Source organism: Megascapheus bottae, chromosome 7, assembly GCF_031878675.1.
Source record: "Megascapheus bottae isolate mThoBot1 chromosome 7, mThoBot2.hap1, whole genome shotgun sequence".
Classification (NCBI taxonomy): Eukaryota; Metazoa; Chordata; class Mammalia; order Rodentia; family Geomyidae; genus Megascapheus; species Megascapheus bottae.
This window is the reverse complement of record NC_143515.1, coordinates 54,516,300-54,537,642: the sequence shown is the minus strand read 5'-3', so window position 1 is coordinate 54,537,642 and position 21,343 is coordinate 54,516,300. Positions and strand designations below refer to the sequence as shown.

The window sequence follows — 21,343 nt, the reverse complement described above, 5'->3', positions numbered from 1 at the left end:
TGGCACTGTACCAATTACAAACCCAAGCTACAATGTCATCTTTACACACTTGATTAGCACATTAAAGATAATCAACTGATTAAAGTGTATTAGGAACTAGAGGAGACACATATTTATCCTTTACTTTCCACAGTTTTTTTATGGATACATATTTGTTACTGTAGCAGCTGTCACCAAACTATGCCCTGACAGGGTTATTTTTAAATCACCCTTACCAGAGTTCAAAGTTCAGGGGAGTATGTAAATCTACTTAACAACAAAAACTGACTAACCAATACAGAAATTTCAGAGTGCTAGTTAAGTATTCTTGCCACCTGCGTATAAATGAGAATGAAGCCAAGTCTCTATATGAAACATGTTGGCTTTAAAGCAGAAACATCCATCTGCCATTAAATAAATTGGAGTTAGGGATGGATACATTGCATTGTGCAATGTAAGTTCGGAACTTACTTTTGGCTGGGGATCACAGTCATGCTTGAAAAGCTAACACCCTCCTCACCCCGGCCCCAGCCAGATTTTCTTCATAAATCCACTCTAGTTCACTGAGGGAAACAAGGACTCCACAACCCCCAAGCAATGGATGTTCTGTGACCAAAAGGGACAGGGCTAAATTAGGGTAAGACTACACAAAGTAGGAGCCTACCTACCAGACTTCACAAGTTGGGACACACAGTTCCAAATTCTGACAAAAACCGATGTGATTACATAGGGAAAATGATCATACCACATCATTCAACTATCATTAGTAATGTTTCCTTCATGATGCTGAGGTAAATGTCTCAGGTTACCTCCTGAGACTGGCATGCAACACCAATTTCCTCTGGTAATACCTGACATGTTAAAGAGCTATTTTTCATTGTTTTACACAAAATTATGGTAGTGGTGGTGTTGGTAATAAGGTGCTCATATCTCAAAAAGCCAAAAGATGCAAAGAGCAAATTACTATAAACATACTCAGAATTCTAAAATATATATTACAATGTATACTTTATTAGAGCTTTTTCAGGTTTACCAGAAAATGGTGCATTAAATACAGTTCCCATATACATTCTTTACCCTCTAGCCTCCCCTATTAACATCCTTGCCTTTTGTCCTACATTTGTTACAAAAGCTAAATGGTACCTTACATTAGGATTCACTCTATGTGCGTGTAACTACAGAGTGACAAATACATGGCATGAATTCACCATGACAATGTCATAAAAAAAATATCACAGAAGTGGCACTGTGGCTCAAGGGGTAAGACAGCTTTGAGCTGAAGAGCTCAAGGACAGTGCCCAGGCCCACAACCGAAAATAAATATCTCATGTTCTGCGATGTCCTCCTATGGTATGATAGCTTTTTTATACAATTTTTAGTATATTTTTTATAGCATTTATTATACTAGTAATTATTGTTACTGCTCACTTTTTAATCACTGTTTGCATCCCATCTGTTGAATCCTTAAGTATCTTTCTTTCCAAGGCCCTTGCTAAAATCAGAATACAGGGATTCATGAAAGCTAATTTTCTCAGCCTTCAGCTGTCAGATCAATCATCCCCAAACCCACCTTCTTTCATGTTACTCCCTCATTAAAATCCTATCCTTGCTTCTTACCTTCATCACAACTGTAAGTTCTTTTATTTACTAATTCAAAAGAGCACAGTTCTATGCACAAAGTACTGTTCAATTAGCTAGTGAGAATACTGGTAATTAAATCTTTAAAAAAAATACAAATATAATGGGATGAACAAAATTAAGTAGGAATTATGATAAAGAATAATAGCAAGGACCTGCACCAGACAAATGTGTCAGGAAGGTGATATTTAAAAGACTGGACTAAAGATGAGAGGAAACATATTTAGATGGCAGAGGATAAGTACTCCAGGCAAGGTAAAACAGTCAAGAGAGACGAAATGACATTAAGAATAAGACAGGGGGACAGGAGTTTGGCCTAGCGGCAGAGTGCTTACCTAGCATGCATGAAGACCTGGGTTTGATTCCTTGGTACCATATACATAGAAAAAAGCTAGATAGAAAAAAGCTAGAAGTGGTGCTGTGGCTCTAGTGGTAGAGCACTAGCCTTGAGGAAAAAGCCCAAGGACAGTGCCCAGGCCCTGAGTTCGAGCCCCAGGGCTGGCAAAAAAAAAAAAAAAGACTGGAAAAAATAAGAATGGAAAGAAAACACAGGATTGCTTCATGGGTTTTGAAGCAGCTGAAATTTTATTTGAGGTACAGATTTTTTTTGGAGGGAGGGGGTCAGTTGTGGGACTTGAACTCTGGACCTGGGTGCTATCCCTGAGCTCTTCAGCTTGAGGGTATCACACTACCCCTGGGCCTGGGCATTGTCCTAGAGCTCTTCAGCTCAAGGCTATTGCCCTACCCTTTGAGCCACAGTGCCACTTCTAATTTTCTGGTGATTAATTGGAGATGAGTCTCACAGACTTTTTAGTGCCCAGGCTGGCTTTGAACTGTAATCCTCAGATCTCAACCTGCTGAGTAGCTAGGATTACAGGTGTAAGCTACCACGCTCAGCCCAGATTTTTTATTTTTGCCAGTCTTGGGGGGCTTGAACTCAGGACCTGGGCACTGTCCTTGAACACTTTTTGCTCAAGGCTAGTGCTCTACCACTTGAGCCACAAAGCCACTCCCAGCCTTTTCTATGTATGTATACTGTGGGATCAAGCCCAGAGCTTCCTGCATGCTAGGCGAGCACTCTACCACTAGGCCTCACTCCCAACTCCAGTTTAATGCCTTTTCAAAATGGCTTTCAGGAATGAATTGTCCTGCTCTTCTGCCATGCCATCATATGAATGATGCACAAAGAAGGCCCTTGGTCAGAGGCCAGCCCAACCATCTTGGACTTCTAAATTTGTGAAAAATAACTTCTGTTCACAACAATTTTACCAATGCTCAAATTTTCTTTACCATCTCATAAAATATTCCGTAGGCCTAAAATTCAGGGGACAACAGAATTTATTTCATAGGGATATTATTTGTGATGATTAACTAATGTGATACAGTGCTATACTTCCTCAAGGCAAGATTGACTGATTTTGGTGCCATTCCTGAGGCTTAAACTCAGGGCCAGAGCAGTGTCCCTGAGCTGTTGTACTCCAGGCTACTGCTCTACCACTTGAGCCAAAGCTCTATTTCCCGATTTTGGTGTAGTTGAGAAGATTTTCATGAACTTTCCTGCTCATGCTTACTTTGAACCATGACCCTCAGCTCTCAGCCTCCTTAGTAGATACAATTACAGGCATAAGCCACTGGTGAGAGGCTGCAAGATGGTTTTAGATAGTAGTTAGACAATGATTTTTCATTTCAGTGCGTATACTTTTAAAGAGGGGAGGATGGGCTGGGAGTTTTGCCTAGTGGTAGAGTGCTTGCCTAGCATGCACAAAGACCTGGGTTCGATTCCTTGGTACCACACAGAAAAAAACGGAAGTGGTATTGAGGCTCAAGTGGTAGAGCTCTAGCCTTGAAAAAGTCCAAGGACAGTGCTCAGGCCCTGAGCTCAAACCCAGGACTGGAAAAAAATAAATAAAATTTTTTAAAAAAATTTTTAAAAAGAGGGGAAGGACTTATGGCTCAAATGGGAGAGCACTTGCCTACCAAGTGTAAGGCCCTAAGTTCAAACCCAAGTACATAAACAAAAAGCAACTAGAAACTATCATACCAAGCCCTTTATCTTACTAATAATAACTTGTGTACAACACAAAATTAAGCTAGGGGAATTAAGCTATGTTATCCCTCATCTCCTTTGCTGTCCCTTGGGTATCTCATATTGTTACAGTATCTCACTTTGTTATCTGATATATTGAATTTATTTGTATTTGGTTATCTGAAACTTGATAGAGAAGAGGGGAAAACCAATACGGGGAGTGGGTGGTGGGAGGGTACTGGGTACCAAGACATGTGAAAGGGTATCAATGTATGTGAATTAATGCACCTTCTATCTGACAAATATCATGTAACCCTTTTATTAATTACAATAAAAATATATATATATATATAAAGAAGTCAATTTGAACCTAAAACAAAGGTAACAAAAAATATTAAACATAAATAATAGTTAAGCTGGGCTGGGAGTTTGCATAGCATGCACAAAGACACAGGTTCAATTCCTTGGTATCACATACATAGAAAAAAGCCGGAAGTGGTATTGAGGCCCAAGTGGTAGAGGTCTAGCCTTGAGAAAGTCCAACAACAATACTCAAGCCCTGAACTCAAACCCAGGATTGGCAAAATAAATTAGAAATCACAAGACTTGTATTTTTTTTTTTTTTTTTTTTTGCCAGTCCTGGGCTTGAGCTCAGGGCCTGAGCACTGTCCTTGAATTTCTCTCAAGGCTAGATCTCTACCACTTGAGCTTCAGCACCACTTCCAGCTTTTTCTAAGTATGTGGTACCAAGGAATCGAACCCGGGTCTTCGTGCATGCTAGGCAAGCACTCTACCACTAGGCCAAACTCCTGGCCAAGACTTGTATTTTTAAAGGGCTGTTCAAATCTAAGCTGTGCTATTAATAGCTATGTGATTCTAGAAAAGGTATTGGCTCTTTCTAAACATTTAGGTTTGAATGAAAATGACTATTTTAGGTCTGGTGATACAGCTCACTTGCATGAATGAAACCATGGGTTTGATTTCCCTCTCAAAAAAAATCTACACCTTGATTTTGGCTTACTTCACTTAATACTTTTTTTTCCAAACTTTTCCATTTCCTTATAAATTGGGCCATGTCATTCTTTCTGAAAGAAGCATAGAATTCCATTGTGTGTGTGTGTGTGTGTGTGTGTGTGTGTGTGTGTGTGTGTGTGTGTGTGTATGTATCACATTTTCTTGATCCAGTCATCCCTTGCAGGGCACTGACTCTATGTCTATGATAAATAATGCTGCAATGAACATAGCTGTGCAGGTGGTCATTTGGGTAAATGCCCAGGAGTGGAATTGTTGGATCATAGAGAAGCTTTGTTTAGCCTTGGGAGGAACCTCCATACTACTTTCCAGAGTGGGTGAACAACTTTACATTCCCACCAACAATAGCAGCATTCCCTTTTGGCCATATCCCTGCCAGCATCTCTTATTACTAGATTTCTTGGTAATAACCATTCAAACTGTTGTGAGGTAGATCTCAATGTTATTTTGATTTACATTTCTTTTGTAGCCAGAGACTCTGAACACATCTCTTCAAATGTCCATTAGCCATTCTTACTGGTTTGCCTCATTTGTAATAATTAGTATATGTCTAGGATAGGTTTAGCAGGGATCACAGTAGCTCAAAAGCTATGTACCTATGACCTTATAAAAATGATGCTAATAGAAATGAACTACAAGATATGGAAACAAGACAGGTTTTTTGCCTCTAACTGTACTGTATGCAGTTATTTTCCTTTTGTTTACCCACTATTGTCACTATTTTTTATTTCAGCACTTTTTGTATTGTACATATGTTTATTTGACTTGGGGATAGGAAGGGGAATCACAGAAATGGTGAGACAAAGGACAAGGGGTGAACCAAGACAACAGTGATACTCACAAGACACTATGTTGGAAATGAACTTTACAACTTGGAGGGAGAGAAGGGGAATGGAGGGAGGTAGTAGTAGGAGAAAACAAGGGAGGGAGAAACAATGTTCCATAAGAACTGTACTAATGCTGGGCACGGTGGCTCACGCCTATAATTCTAGCTACTCAAGAGGCTGAGATTTGAGGATGGAGGTTCAAAGCCCACCTGGGCACTAAAGTCCATGAGACTCTTATCTCCAATTAACTACCAGAAAACTGGAAGTGGTGGTGTGGCTCAAGGGTTAGATAATCAACAAATTTAAGACTTCTAACAAAGCAGTGCTCAATAAATAACTGCTCTAAATATAGGTACAAATATTTCTTGATTGTTTTATTTATTTATTTATTGTCGGAGTTGGGACTTGGACTCTGGGCCTGGGCGTTGTCCCTGAGCTCTTCAGCTCAAGGCTACTGCCCTATCCTTGAGCCACAGAACCACTTCCAGTTCTCCAGTGGTTAATAGGAGGTAAGAGTCTCATGTTCCTTAGTGCCCTGGTTGGCTTTAAACTGTGATCCTCAAATCTCAGCCTCCTGAGTAGCCAGGATTACAGACGTGAGCCAGGCGTGAGCCACCATGCCCAGATGGTTGTTTTTAAAACTTTAGAACTAACAATGGACTTTCTCTCAAATGTATTAGTATAAAGCTCTGAGTCTCCAAAAAAGTCTTGCCAAGTTTAAGTTCTCTGCAGTTCTATGCTTTATGGTAGTCATAGAATTTCAGCCTAGAAAGCTACTAGCAGCTGTCTGACATTTGGTAACAGACTCTAGGCTTTACAGGTCAATCCATTCTATCTATACATCCCCTCCCTATTAGGCTCCTCTAGTCCAAAGGGATGTCTCCTTTGCTATGAAATGCTGGAGTCTTATGATGGACTTTGGCTAGGACCTATGATTTAACATGAAGCAAGATTTTTCAGAACCTATATAAAAACATGTATGAGCTACACTAGATTCTAAAGCTCTTGCTCAGATATAATATTCTAGTATCTTATCATATGATTACTTGTAAAAGGTTTTAATTCCTTAAGAGTTCATATATTGCCTTAAAAAATGACTATATCCATAAATAATCCCCTAAGAACTAAAACATAACACATTTAAAAACACAATCACAGAATCCCAACTTGAAACCTGGCTAAAAATTACTTTTCTAAGATTCAATTTCCTAATTTGTACTGTCAATCTATAGAGGATGAAATACGTATGTGATGAATACATTTAGAAAATATGTACTTATTACACTTACACCTATTATGTATGTGCTGTCCTATAAGAGAGGAGTGTAAAACTCTGGTATTTCAGAGGAACAATCATATCTGTTTTGTGATAGGACCACTTAAGTTTTTTGTGTTTTTTGATAGGTCACAGGGTTGAACTTGGGGCCTGGGCACTGTCCCTGGAGCCACTTTGTGCTCAAGGATAGTACTCTATCACTTTGTGCCATAGTTCTATTTCTTGTTTTTGAGAGGTTAATTGAAGGTAAGAAGGGCCGGCACAGTGGCTCATGCCTGTTCCTAGCTGCTTAGGAGGCTGAGATCTGAGGATCTCGGTTCAAAGCCAGCCCAAGGGCTAAAGAATATGAGACTCTATCTCCAATTAACCACCAGAAAACCAGATGTGGCGCTGTGGCTCAAGAGATAGGGTGGTAGCCTTGCACTGAAAAGCTCAGGAATAGCACTCAGACCCAGAGTTCAAGTCCCACGAAAAAAAAAAAAAAAAAAGAATTTCACTGGGACTTCCCATGCCTGGCTTTGAACCACAATCCTCAGATCTGCCTTCTCAATAGCTAGGATTACAGGCCTGAGCACACAACTTCAACTTGGGTTTTAAGAGGGCATATGGTAATGCATATTTAGAGCATATTAAGAAAATTATAAAGATCTGCAGTAAAGGTACCATGATTTATACTAATCTCCAAACCCACCCTTCCAAAGCCTCTCCTGCTGTCTCAAGATGAAAAGTTTTTTTTGTGTTTTATACTACTAGCTGGAGTCCTATGATTCCTTAATATGCAGTACCAATTGCCAGTCCCTTATCTTTATGTAAACTGTCCAAACCTGCACTTCTCAAAATGGGTTCCAACCATCCACCAGTCCTCTTTTTTGTTGTTTTCATTCGTTTTTAAATTATTTCATTTCTACCTACAACTATCTTTCTATATAACTGTGGAAGCTTCAAGGAATCAGCCTTTGCAGGATCACTTCCTCCATGCTGCCCAGTTTGATAAAGGACAGCCCCTACCTTGAGCTGAAGAGCCCAGGCCTAGAGTTCAAGCCCCATGATTGACCAAAAAAAAGTATAACTCCAAATCTTTCCAAGGACTTCTTTATTTTGGAACACAATAAACATCCATTACCATCTGTCCTCTAAAACTCAAGTGGTTCTTTACCATAAAACATATCTGACTAGCTGGACACGGTGGCTTACAACTGTAATTCTAGCTACTCAGTAGGCTGAGATCTGAGGATCACAGTTCAAGGCCAGCCCAGGCACCAAAGTCTATGAGACTCTTATCTGCAATTAGCCAATAGAAAACCAGAAGTGGTACTGTGGCTCAAGTGGTAGAGCAATAGCCTTAAGCTGAAGAGCTCAGGGACAGTGCCCAAAGTTCAATCCCCATGACGGACAAAAAAAAAAATTATCTGACTACTCCTCCCTCTGATATACCAAAGGATTACATATGTTCCTCTCTTACAGACAGGACATAAACAATAAGTATTTATGTGCCTGTCATTGTCTTCTATAAAACTTACAAAGAATCAGAGGCTGAATCTTACTGTCTTCACAAGTCCAAAAAAATTCAGAGACTCAATATATGAAGAGACTTTTTTTCCTAAAATGAAAAGAAAATAAGGGAAAGTTTCTTATCTCAAGTCTCAGAAGTAGATGTAACAACATTCTATTATAGATGTGCGATATCTACCTTTGAATATGAAACTTCCACACAGATTTAGTTCAAAGCTTATCTTTCCTCTGAAGGATATATTACTCTAAAATTTCTCACAAGAAATACATAAGTAGCTTCTGATCCAGAAGTGTCAGAATAAAAATCTTTGAGAAAAGTCCCCTCTCTTCATGATGAATAAGAGCTAGAGGAAGGTATTTGAATAAAAAGAAATGTATAAAAAGTGAGAGTGAAAGATCATGGAGAATTTGTATAGTCACACTGTAGTATACATGAATGGATCAATCTTTCTATCTTAAAATACTCCTTTTTCAATGACTAGAATGTTCACTGGCTTTTTCAACAAACGCTTGATATTTACTATATGGTAGATATCAAAAGATATCAAAAGGGTAAGATGAAGTCCCTGCCTTTAAGGAACTGACAGTCAGGTCTAGAGAGCTAATGGTTTAGGGTATTCTGATGGCTTATTTGTGAACTCTCACTAGCTCTACCTCTTGACCCACATCTTCAGTTTTAGCTTTCTGGTGGTAATTGGAGATAAAAAGTCTACATGATTTATTCAAGCTGGATTCAAATTGTGATTCTCAGATCTCAGCCTCCTAGTAGCTATGCATGAGCCACTGATGCTCAGCTTAATGAGAGTTCTTAATGGTAGAGGATATAAGAGGAGAGACAAAAGGATCAAATGGGAGGCAGGAGTGTGGCCTAGTGGTAGAGTGCCTGCCTAACATGCACGAAACCCTGGGTTCCATTACTTGGTACCACATACACAGAAAAAAAAAAACAAAAAGTGGTGCTGTGGCTCAAGTGGTAGACTGCCAGCCTTGAGAAAGTCCAAGTGACAGTGCTCACGCCCTGAGTTCAAGCACCAGGACTGGTCCAAAAAAAAAAAAAAATGGGGGGCGGGGACACAAATGGGAAGCAGTCTAGAAAACCTTAACAAAGAAAGGGGACATCTAAGGGGGGGGGAGTAAACAATACACCCAAGAGCAAAAAGATATATATCCTAGCTCATCAGATCCTAATGCACAGACCAGCAGCACTGTTTCCTAGGGAACTTGTTAGACATGCAGAACCTTAGTTCTCTGACTAGACCTACAAAATGCACATTTTACCAAGATTCACAGAGAATCATGTCCTGTTTGAGAAGCCCTGCCATTTAAGCCCATATAGTAACCTATCTAGTATGACTAAAATCAGAATGCCATCTAAGGTCTGAGGCTCCAGAGGCTTCTTAGTTTCTAAATGACCTATGCTAGTATCAGGACTTTATCTCAGAACCAAAAGAAGACATCCCAGTGCTCAAATATAAATAAGAAAACAATATTCCCTTATCAGGACACAGTATAAAAAAAGACTGTAGGGGCTGGGAATTTGGCCTAGTGGTAGAGTGCTTGCCTAGCATGCACAAAGACTCGGGCTCAATTCCTTGGTACCTCATACATAGAAAAAATGCTGGAAGTGGTATTGAGGATGAAGTGGTAGAGCTTTAGCCTTGAGAAAGCCCAAGGACAGTGCTTAGGCTCTGAGTCCAAGGCCCAGGACTGGCAAAAAAGAGAGAGGGGAGGGGATGAGAGACAGAGACAGAGAGATTGTATTGAGGCTGGAAGAAGGGGATCCAGTCCAAATGAAGCAGGTCTTACAGGATTTAATCATTTGTGCCGTCAATCAATGTAGGAGAGTAATGAGGATGAAACAGGAATGAAAATTCAAGTATAAAGATGCCAGATTCTTTCAGAAAAGGAAAACACCATCCTTTACAAGATCTAGCAATACACAAAGCACAGATTTGGTAGAAAAGCCTAGTCTAACTTGAGATGCACTTGATGCATCTGTAATTCAATAACTGTTACTCCAAGGAGAAAGGGGGGAAAATGAGAAAACATAAAGTGACCAACAGCAATAATCCCAAGGATGTGAGCATCTGATGAGATACATTTATTTACCTAGGATAAAGGAAGCAAGAAGAAGAATGAGGAAAATCTTAGAGAAGAGATTCACAAAGTCCATCTTCAATACTGTGAAAAGTTTCAAGGAGAAATTAGATGACAGAGTAAATGTTAAGGCCTAAAATGTGGATCTGATAAGACCTCCTTTGCAAAAATTAAATAAACATCGATTTTTCTAATAAAGGATAGTGATAAAAGGTGAATTTTAGTTAATTTTTTCAGCATTTCCCAATTGTTCCTGAAGGAATCCAAATTTTGTAATTTTTAAAGATACAGAAAAAAAAGGCAAAGATGGAACCTTTGCCAGGGGTATGGCTACAGTGTGTAGAGTGAGTGAAAAGTGAAGAGACAAAGAAGACAGGAAATTCAGATAGAAGAGACTATGTTTTGTTCTTCAAGTAGAAAAGACCTAGGTGTACTTAAAGGCTATGAGATAGAAGACTGTAAAAGCATTCAGAATTCAGGAGACTTGTCTATAATCTAGGCACACAGAGAACGCCCTACCCTCAAGTAGCTTACTATATACTAAAGAAACCTAACAAATAAGTAGTAAGCGAAACATGGATAAAACTAAGACTTAAGATCAGTTTTAAAATTGTTTGTTGAGGTAGGTTTCTCTGAATAAACATCTGGGTCCTGAATGACAAGAAATCAGTTTTAAAAAGAGAAAGGCCTTGCTACTTCTGCCTCAAAGATAATGAAACTGAGGTGTAGACAACTTAGGTCAGAGGTAAAGTTATGCAGTAATAAAACTGAATTCAGATCTGATTAACACTCAAACCAACAGACTTTCTACTAAAATGCATTCATTCAGTTTTCCTCAATGCAAAAATGAAGATCAAAGATAATGTTAACCCTTCACTAATTTCACAGGCATGGTAAGGACTAGATAAAGTAACAATAATTCGCATAACTTTCTTAAAAGAAACTGTGACCGGGTGCAGGTGGCTCACGTTGGTAATCCTTGCTACTCAGGAGGCTGAGATCTGAGGATCGTGGTTCAAAGCCAGCCAGGGCACTAAAGACAGGGAGACTCTTATCTGCAATTAACCACTAGAAAACTGGAAGAGTCATTGTGGCTCAAGGGGTAGGGCAGTAGCCTTGAGCTGAAGAGCTCAGGGACAGCGCCCAGGCTCAGAGTTCAAGTCCCATGACCTATCAAAGAAAAAAAGAAAAAGAAACTATGAAAATCCAGACACATAGTTCTATGCTCTATAATAGCAGGCCATGATTTCTGCCCAAGGGTCAACTCTCTGGCCCCAACCAAAAAAAAAAAAAAACACCTGCAGGTTTCAATTACAAGTAGGCTATATTCCACAAATATAATTAAAATGTTAAGAAAGCCTACATTTTCTACATATATACATATATACTTTTGTGCAGAGATTACGTTTCCAGTCTGGTCAATGAAAGGTCCACATAAACACAGTAACAGTAAAGCACTTATGTTTCATGCTCTGTAGGGAAATCTCATGCAAAACTCCTAGCAACATTATTATTACTCCAATCTTCTTAACTATAGCCACTGAGACCCAAAGAGGTCGTGATCTGGCCAATGGCAAGATGAAAACACTCTGAGGAGCCTAACCGTTCCTCTAATTTCGGATTGTCAGTTCTAATTTGTATGTTAAATCCAATGTACCATTACCTCGAAGCCTTTCAATAAGTTTCTCTTCAATGCAATACCTAAGTACCCATATCTCCCCTATCTGAGTGGTTAGAATACCACTCAAAGTTAACACCCTCACCAACCTTCCTTATTCTCTGCCTCCACAAGTCTGCAGTATCAGACATCCCAGTAACCTCAACCAATGAGGGGCATTTATTCCCACATTTGACACCCACTGAGAATTTAATACGTCTGTACACCCCACGACGAGAGTGTCCTGCGTGAATGTGGTCACTTAGTTTGCACAACGGATCAGATCCCACTGTGTCAATTCCCAGCCCTCCGGGCACGAACTCAGGCAAAAGCGTCACGGCAGTCGGTTCCCGGGGAACCACGAGTAATCCCACGTGGGGCAGCACCCAAGCGCGGGTGGACTTCCACCTCACCCTCGTAGCGGGCACCCCGCCATCCCCATTCTCACTGGCCTTGCCGGAAGTGAGCTGTGCCCTACGCCATGACCTTCGGAAGGCGCGCGAGCCTGTCATCCGAACCCCCTTCCTCCGAGTGGAGAAGACGACTCAAGCCCAGGGACACCGGATCCTGGAGCGGCGACGGGCCGGCGGGACACTACCCGGTCCCCAGCTGATCACGCCGGCGGCAGCCTGAGAAAGGAATGGTCCGGTTACTCACCCTGCGACCGGCTTGGCGCAAACGGCAGGCCAACAGGGGGCGGCCAGCGGGCGGCATACACTGCCCGAGAGGAGCCGCAGCGAGAGCGGGAGGCGCGGGGAGGCCCCGACGCCCAGGAGGCGGCCTGCAGGTCTCAGCAGCGCGGCCATGGCTCAGCTTGCCCTACAGTGGACGCACGTTCCGCCAGAAGGACTGGAGGAGCACGTGACACCGGGGTCGCCCAGCGCGGGAGAGACCAACGTCTGAGCGTGCGCGGCGTCCGAGGGGCCGCACGGGGGCTCGTTTTAGATGGAGACGACGGAAACCACTTTCCTGAGGTCACCGGCATCCTGGCCCTCCGCGTATTAAACGGCATGTCTGCTTGGTATCTAACAAGGTGTGCTGTCCCACCTTAAGTCCACGCCCGGGGCGTGTTGAGTGCAGGCACCCCTGCGCTTGTGAGTTGGTAGCGTCTGAAAAGGTCGACTCCGCCCCGGTCCGCGCAGAGGCTCGCGGGGGGCCAACCAGCGCCGACGCAGCGGGCCCTGCACGGGGGCCTACCGTGAGTTTCGCGGAGGGTGGGAGGAGTGCCCGGAAGTCGCCTCTGACGTCGTGCGCGGGAACCACGAGTTCCTGCCGCGCTCGCGGATTGGACGAGCCTGGGCTGGGGCCGGGCTGGCGGAGACGCCGGGGGACCTCGCGTCGGGCCGCGTGCCGCCCGCCGACGCTCCAAGGGACGTGTGATTCTTGTGGTCGGAGGGACACGCAGGTTTAACACTCAATTTTACCCCACGCCGCGCTATCTGGTTTCGATCCCTTGGTATCACCTACACAGAAAAAGCCAGAAATGGTGCAATGAGAGTGCTAGCCTTGAAAAAGCCCAAGGACAATGCCTAAGCCCTGAGCTCAAGCCCCAGGACTGGCAATAAATAAAGCAAGCAAGCAAGCAAGCAAGCAAGCAAGCAAGCAAGCCCAGGCCCTGAGCTCAAGCCCCAGGACTAGCAATGAGTAAATAAATAAATAAGCCCAAGGACAATGCCCAGGCCCTGAACTCAAGCTCCAGGACTGGCAATAAGTAAATAAATAAATAAGCCCAAAGACAATGCCCAGGCCCTGAACTCAAGCCCCGGGACTGGCATTAAATAAATAAGCCCAAGGACAATGCCCAGGCCCTGAGCTCAAGCTCCAGGACTGGCAATAAATAAATAAATAAAGCAAGCAATTAAGCAAGCAAGCCCAGGCCCTGAGCTCAAGCCCCAGGAATGGCAATAAATAAAGCAAGCAAGCAAGCCCAGGCCCTGAGCTCAAGCCCCAGGACTGGCAATAAGTAAATAAATAAATAAGCCCAAGGACAATGCCCAGGCCCTGAACTCAAGCTCCAGGACTGGCAATAAGTAAATAAATAAATAAGCCCAAAGACAATGCCCAGGCCCTGAACTCAAGCCCCAGGACTGGCATTAAATAAATAAATAAGCCCAAGGACAATGCCCAGGCCCTGAGCTCAAGCCCCAGGATTGGCAATAAATAAATAAATAAATAAATAAGCCCAAGGACAATGCCCAGGCCCTGAACTCAAGCCCCAGGACTGGCATTAAATAAATAAATTAGCCCAAGGACAATGTCCAGGCCCTGAGCTCAAGCCCCAGGACTGGCAATAAATAAATAAATAAGCCCAAGGACAATGCCCAGGCCCTGAGCTCAAGCTCCAGGACTGGCAATAAATAAATAAATAAATAAAGCAAGCAATTAAGCAAGCAAGCCCAGGCCCTGAGCTCAAGCCCCAGGACTGGCAATAAATAAATAAATAATGCCCAGGCCCTGAGCTCAAGCCCCAGGACTGGCAATAAATAAATAAATAATGCCCAGGCCCTGAGCTCAAGCCCCAGGACTGGCAATAAATAAATAAATAAGCAAGCCCAAGGACAATGCCCAGGTCCTGAACTCAAGCCCTAGGACTGGCAATAAATAAATAAATAAGCCCAAGGACAATGCCCAGGCCCTGAGCTCAAGCTCCAGGACTGGCAATAAATAAATAAGGCCAGGCCCTTCCATCTCTAGAAACTCCCCCCCACCCCCAAACACACACAAGAAAAGAAAAAGCCAGGTGTTGGTGGCTCACACCTGTAATCCTATCTAGGAGGCTGAAATCTGAGGATCATGGTTCAAAACTAGCCAGGGCAGGAAAGTCCGTGAGACTCTTATCTTCAAGTAGCCACCAGAACACCAGAAGTGGTGCTGTGGATCAGTGGTAGATTGCTAGCCTTGAGCAAAAAGAGCTCAAAGATGCTCCAGGCTATACATACATTTTTTCATAGATATTTTTTCATATGTATATGTGAAAATAGAACAGTAAAACCTGTTGAAATTTTAAGAAGGATCAGTAGAATAGGGGAGAGTTGGGCAAGGGCGTATGATGGAGAGGATGAGGTTGTGTGAAGACAACATAATGAAACCTTTGTACTACAACATGTATGCTGAAAAATATTTTGCAAGAAAAGAAAGTTACCAGCTGGGGCAGAGTGTTGGTTGGCATAACCACAGCTAAACAGGATCAATGCCCAAAGGTGGCAGGTAAAAAAATGCAAGGCCCTACCTAACTGAAAAATAACTACAGCAAAAAGGTCTGGAGGTATTATAGGATGATAAGAGTCATTGCCTAACAAACTTGAGACCCAGAATTCAAACCCCAGTAATGGGGAGGGCTGTTTAACCAGTTTGACACAGTCTTGAATAAAGGGTAGGAAAAGGCCAGAAGGAAATTCTGGAGGAAACTGGTCTAGAGACCAGCAACATCAGAACCTTGAGCTAAGAATGGAGGTAACTCATGAGAGAATGGTAAGGGGTTTGGGGTAGACGGGAAGTTCAAAGACATAAGTAACAGATTGTGCAAGAGATTACAGGTAGCCTTTGACTTTTATTTCATTTCAGGACTTATTCAGAATGAGATGGGGAATCATCAGAAAGTTTGCTCTGGTATGGATTTGCCTTTTTTCCCCCCATTCTTGGGGCTTGAACTGAAGGCCTAGGCACTGTCACTGAGCTTTTGTTAAAGACTAGCACCCTACCACTTGAGTCACAGTGCCACTTCCAGCTTTTTCTGTTAATGTAGTACTGCGAAATCAAACCAGGGTTTCATGCATGCTAGACAAGCACTTTAGCACTAAGCCACATTCCCAACCCTGAATTTGCCTTCTTTTTTCTTCTTCTTCTTTTTTTTTTTTTTTTTTTTTTTGCCAGTCCTAGCCTTGAACTCAGGGCCTGAGCACTGTCCTTGGGCTTTCTCAAGGTTAAAGCTCTACCGCTTGTGCCACAGCACCACTTCCGGATTTTTCTATGTATGTGGTACCGAGGAATCGAACCCAGGTCTTCGTGAGTGCTAGGCCAGCACTCTACCACTAGGCCAAACTCCAGGCCCCCCTGAATTTGCCTTCTTAACTGGTCATTCTTGCTTCCTGGTTGCTGTTTGGAAAGAATGGATTAGGAGAAAGAGGGAGGCCACTTCATAATGCGCACTAGAGATAGTGGTGGCTTTAATCCAGGTAGAATGGTGACAAAGGGTCCAAGTAATACTCTGTTCAAATAATAGAAACAAAATATTTGCTCACAGATTGGCATTGGGTACAATCAAAGGATGCCTTCAAATTTTAGGCTAGAGCTTCTAGGAAGATGGAGATGGCACAAGTATAAGTGGGGAAACTGAGAGAGGAAGCAGGTTTAAAAGGTGAAATAAGGGCCAGAAGCGTGGCCTAGTGGTAGAGTGCTGGCCTAGCATGCACAAAGCCCTGGGTTCGATTCCTTGGTACCACATACACAGAAGAAGCTGGAAATAGTGCTGTGGCTCAAGTGGTAGAGCACTAGCCTTGAGAAAGTCCAAGGACAGTGCCCAACCCTTGAGTTCGAGTCCCAGGACTGGCAAAAAAGAAAAGAAAAAAAAGTGAAATAAATGACATTCCAGTCAAAATTTCTATACCTCTAATTCTGAGCATTTTGAGTAAGGAAGCCTCAAACTGTCTTAACTGTTATTACTTTTCGTGATCAAGGGTAAACCTCACAAATTTGGATTTTCTTACTATTTCTCTTTTATTGTACTAGGCCTAGAATTCAGGGGGTGGATGCTGTCTTTTAGCTTTTTCACTCAAGGTTACTGCTCTGCCAACTTAAATCACAATTTCATCCCAGGCTTTTGGCTGGTTTAGAGATAAGGATCTCCCCACACCCAGGGGTAGGGTGGTAGCCTTGAGCTGAAGAGGTCAGGGATAGTACCCAGGCTCAGAGTTCAAGCCCTATGACCCACAAAAAAAGTTTAAATAAATAAATAAATATAAGGCCTATGACATACAAACCCTCAGCTTAATTTTAAATATGTTCTAAAATCTATGCCCAGTGATTGTAGATAGAGAATCCCTTCTCTTGAATACTTGTTTGTTAAATATGACATTTGAAATATGATATAAAAATCAATGTAAATAAAATCTTTAAAAGAAAATAAACATAAAGCATCAGGGAAACAAATATACCAAACTGTACTTTTAAGAGCTCAACACAGCCAGGCGCTGATGACTCACACCTGTAATCCTAGCTACTCAGGAGGCTGAGATCTGAGGATCACAGTTCAAAGCCAGCTTCATGAGACTCTTTTCTCCAATTAACCACCAGAAAACTAGAAGTGGCACTGTGGTTTAAGTGGTAGAGTGCTAGCCTTGAGCTGAAGAGCTTAGAGACAGTACCCAGGAACAATGCCCACACCCAGAGTCCAAGCCCCTCAACCTACAAAAAAAAAAAAGAGCCCAACCAACCTAAGTTCAAGGAGCAACATAATTGTTTGATTTCTCCAACAAATACTTGCTCAAACGTCAAAGCTTACAGTTGTTTCTCAATTGTTTTACATAAAATGTTAAACATCAGAGAATACAACCTTTACAACCTGAGACAAATTTTCATTAAAAAACAAAGTTTAAAAACAAAGAAGGAGCCGAGTATGTGGGGTTCACGCCTGTAATCCTAGCTATTCACAAGGCTGAGATATGAGAATCACGGTGCAAAGCCAGCCCAAGCACTAAAGTCTGTAAGACTCTTATCTCCAGTTAACCACCCAAAAACCAGAAATGGTGCTGTGGCTCAAGGGGTAGGGCAGTAGCCTTGAGCTGAAGAGCTCAGGACAGTGCCCTGCCCAGAGTTCAAGTCCCACAACTGTTGACAAAAAAAGTCGGGGGCGGGGGAACCAAGTGGTAGAGTGCTTGCCTAGCATGTGCAAAGGGTTCAATTCCTCAGTACCACATACTCAGAAAAAGCTGGAAGTGGTGCTATAGCTCAGGTGGCAGAGCGCTAGCCTTGAGCAAAAAGTGTCCAAGGACAGTACCCAGGCCCTGAGTTTAAGCCTCAAGACTGGCAAAAACAAAAACAAGGAAAATTTTCTAAGTGGAGTTAGAGCTCAAGTGTAAAGAGCCAGCCTTAAGTGAAAAAAACAAGTAGAGTGGGGCCGGGAGTTTGGCCTAGTTTGACCCAGGTTCAATTCCTCGGTACCACATACATAGAAAAAAGCCGGAAGTGGTCCTGAGGCTCAAGTGGAAGAGCTCTAGCCTTGAGAAAACCCAAGGACAGTGCTCAGGCCCTGAGCTCAAGCCCAGGACTGGCAAAAAAAAAAAAAAAAAAAATAGAGCATGAAGCCCTAAGTTCGAGTCCCTTACAGCACACACACACACACACACACACACACACACACACACACAGTTTATGAAACTCACAAAGGATCAAAAAATAAAACTGATTTAGTCTCTTTTCATATAAATATCTTCAAAATAGGATGAGCAAAAAAAAATCAAATAATTGTCTTGAGTCTAAATGTCTATTTTACTTAAAAGCCTTCCCATATTTTAAGTAGCAGATTTAATCTTTAGCTGTGTTTTTTTTTTTTTTTACTTAAGGCAAGTTATCTGTTGACTCAAGGGTTTCTGCCATCTGTGACTACATTTTTCATATCCAAATTTATTCATGTATATAATTCCCAATTATTCAAAATATTGCACTTGGATCCTTGTTTGCATACAGTCTGGAGACTCTCATTATAAATAGAGGTCCAACTTGTTATCGCTACACCCTTCAGCAACACTTCTGTCAACAATTCTTTCTTAAGTGCACAAACCAAGAAGACAGATGCAGGGTCATTTACTATAAGAAAACCACCCATGCTGGCAACAAGGGTTTGTAGCTGATATTTTCCCAGCATTACTATGTGTGAAGGCTGGAAAGTTTATGTGTTTCCCATAGGGCAGATAGTGTCTAGATAAATCAATATACAATGGTAGTCAAACATAATTGGCATTTCAGTGTACTACACAACTGAGTCCTTTCAATACCGAAAGCAGTTATAATCCTTATAATAGCTGAAAATAAACTTTAGGAAGTCTTTGTTGAACAGTCATCATTAATTACCAAAATGTGCCATGCGTTTCTTAAATCTGGTTAATTGGGTTTCTTTTATGTATTTTTTAAGGAACTGGAAAGTGTATTTAATTTTTTTCTGAGCATATGTATTGTTCTTTTCTTTACAAATTTCCTGTTTCAGATTCATGTATAATGAATTTTTGTTTTAGCTGATGGCTTTCTAAGGTTTGAAAAATAATTTCCCTTGGACACTTTTATGCACATTGCCTTTTGATAACTTCCAGTTTAATGGGAGAAAGACTAAAAGATTTTACTTGGTCTTATTAAAGACTGTACAAAGAATACTGTATTGGGAAGTGTGGTTTAGTGATACATTTATCGAGCATATATGAGGCTTGAAGTTCAGTTTCTATCACCGCCCCCCAAAAAAAGGAAAAGAAATTTTCCATTGCATTAAGTTGCAAGACACAGATATGCCTATTATTTTTGGCTGCTTATCTTGCTTTCTTTTTTTCTTCCAATAGATGCCTACCACTAAATCTCCATAGAGACACCTGATAAATAGATGATTCTGTAACAATCCCAGAAATGAGGCTCAATCTGGCCTAATCAAAAACTGTCCCTAAGGGAACTAATAAGGAAGGTGTTTTAGTTTCTAAAGTCATAGAGTTTTCCAGTTGTTTTTGTATTTTTTTTTCTTTTAGCAATGATTTATTTTTACTCTAACAGGGTTAAAGTAGGGTTGACTAGAAAACATTTCCTGCTGAGTCACCCGAAAGGAGAGTTGAAACTCTTTATTGCTCAATTCGTTCTCTAGTTGTTCTCCATCTAAGACACCTGATGTCAGATAATGTGGTCCTGGGAGAATTGCTGAGGCTGAATTCTCTGTCTTACCTTGAAGTTAGTGGGATGCCAAGTAAGGAAGAGGATATCCCAAAACAGAAGGGGGACTCCTTGGAGAGAGACATCCTTAAGATTCAGGTTCCCTGATGAAGGAAACAATTCCCCTCTGTCAGACATCATTTTTTCATCCTCCCTGGAATCAAGTATCAGATCCATATTGTCTTATATAATTGATTCATAGCATGGCTTCCTAGAGACATACAGTGGGCCACAGCTTTGAGAACAGGAAGTCTGTTGGAGAATGTCCTAGCCACCATTATCTATGAAGGATGAGGGAAGCACGTTTGGTCAGAGAAGTCAAAATTTGATGGGTTTCCCTCAGAAGCCCATGACCTTTAGAGACCCTTTGAAGTGGTCCTGCCTTGAGTTAAGGCACCTGGACAATTGTACCCCCACTCCCATCTATAGACTCCCTGGGGAAGAGTTGTGGCCTTGGGTCAGGTAAAGCTGAAGGCAGTTCCCAAGAAGAAATGCTCAAAGCAAGAGTCACAAACTTCCAACACTCCTAGGAGCTGAGGAAATGAGTACTTCACCCAGAAGGGAGAAATCCTGTATGGCAGACCAAGTCACTGGAAGAATTCATTCTTGACAGTCTTTGTTTTTGGTGAGTCCTGGGGCTTGTGCTCAGGACCTAGGTGCTGCCTCTGGATTCTGATTGATACAAATGCAAGTCTACCAGCAGAGATATAGACAGGTAATATATGTATATAAATGTTTTTTCTGGTTGTCTCTCAGTGAAGAATGAGTACTAAGTTTTCACTTGAATGTAGTTCAGTTGACTAGCTTTAAAGTCCTTTGTGAATTAGTTAAGGAAGACAAGCATGCGATTATGATGGCAAGTTTGAAGTCAAGAAATAGACTGTGTTGGCCTTTGTTGTTCTCCAATAGTTCCCCTATAGACAAACCTCTTGTTTGAACTCAGGACCTGGACCTTGAGCTTCTTTTGCTCAAAGCTAGTGCTCTACCACTTGAGCTACAGTGAACTTCTGGATTTTTCTGTTTATGTGTACTGAGGAATCAAAGCCAGGGTTTCATGAATGGTAGGCAAGCAATCTACATTAAACCATCTTCCCAGCCCATTCTCTAAAAACATATTCTAATTTCCACTGTCACTATACACACACCCCTGGTCACAGAGATCTGCATGTGACACAGGCCTAGCCTAAGAGAATCTCATTCTTTTGGCTCACAAGGCTGGAGAAATTTATTGTTGTTGGGCCTTTTTGTTGTTTGCTTCTGTTTCTTTTTTTTTGGGGGGGGGGCGCTAAGGTCTACTTGGATGTTTCTAAAATCATTCACCAGCCAAACAAAATGACTAATGTAGGTTGATGGCAACAGCCAATGAAAAACAGGTGAAAGTACACCATGTTCATCCT

General features: G+C 41.8%; 1 protein-coding gene across 1 annotated transcript in view; it reads right to left on the bottom strand.

Moving 5' to 3' along the window:
• The window catches only part of Lrpprc (leucine rich pentatricopeptide repeat containing), an 89,600-nt gene extending 76,727 nt beyond the window's left edge, over nt 1–12,873 (bottom strand). Inside the window, exon 1 of the mRNA XM_090337037.1 lies at nt 12,702–12,873. Coding sequence (XP_090193163.1) covers nt 12,702–12,850 — 149 coding nt within the window. The 5' untranslated portion in view covers nt 12,851–12,873. The remainder of the gene's footprint in view (nt 1–12,701) is intronic.
• Nucleotides 12,874–21,343: the final 8,470 nt, after the last annotated feature.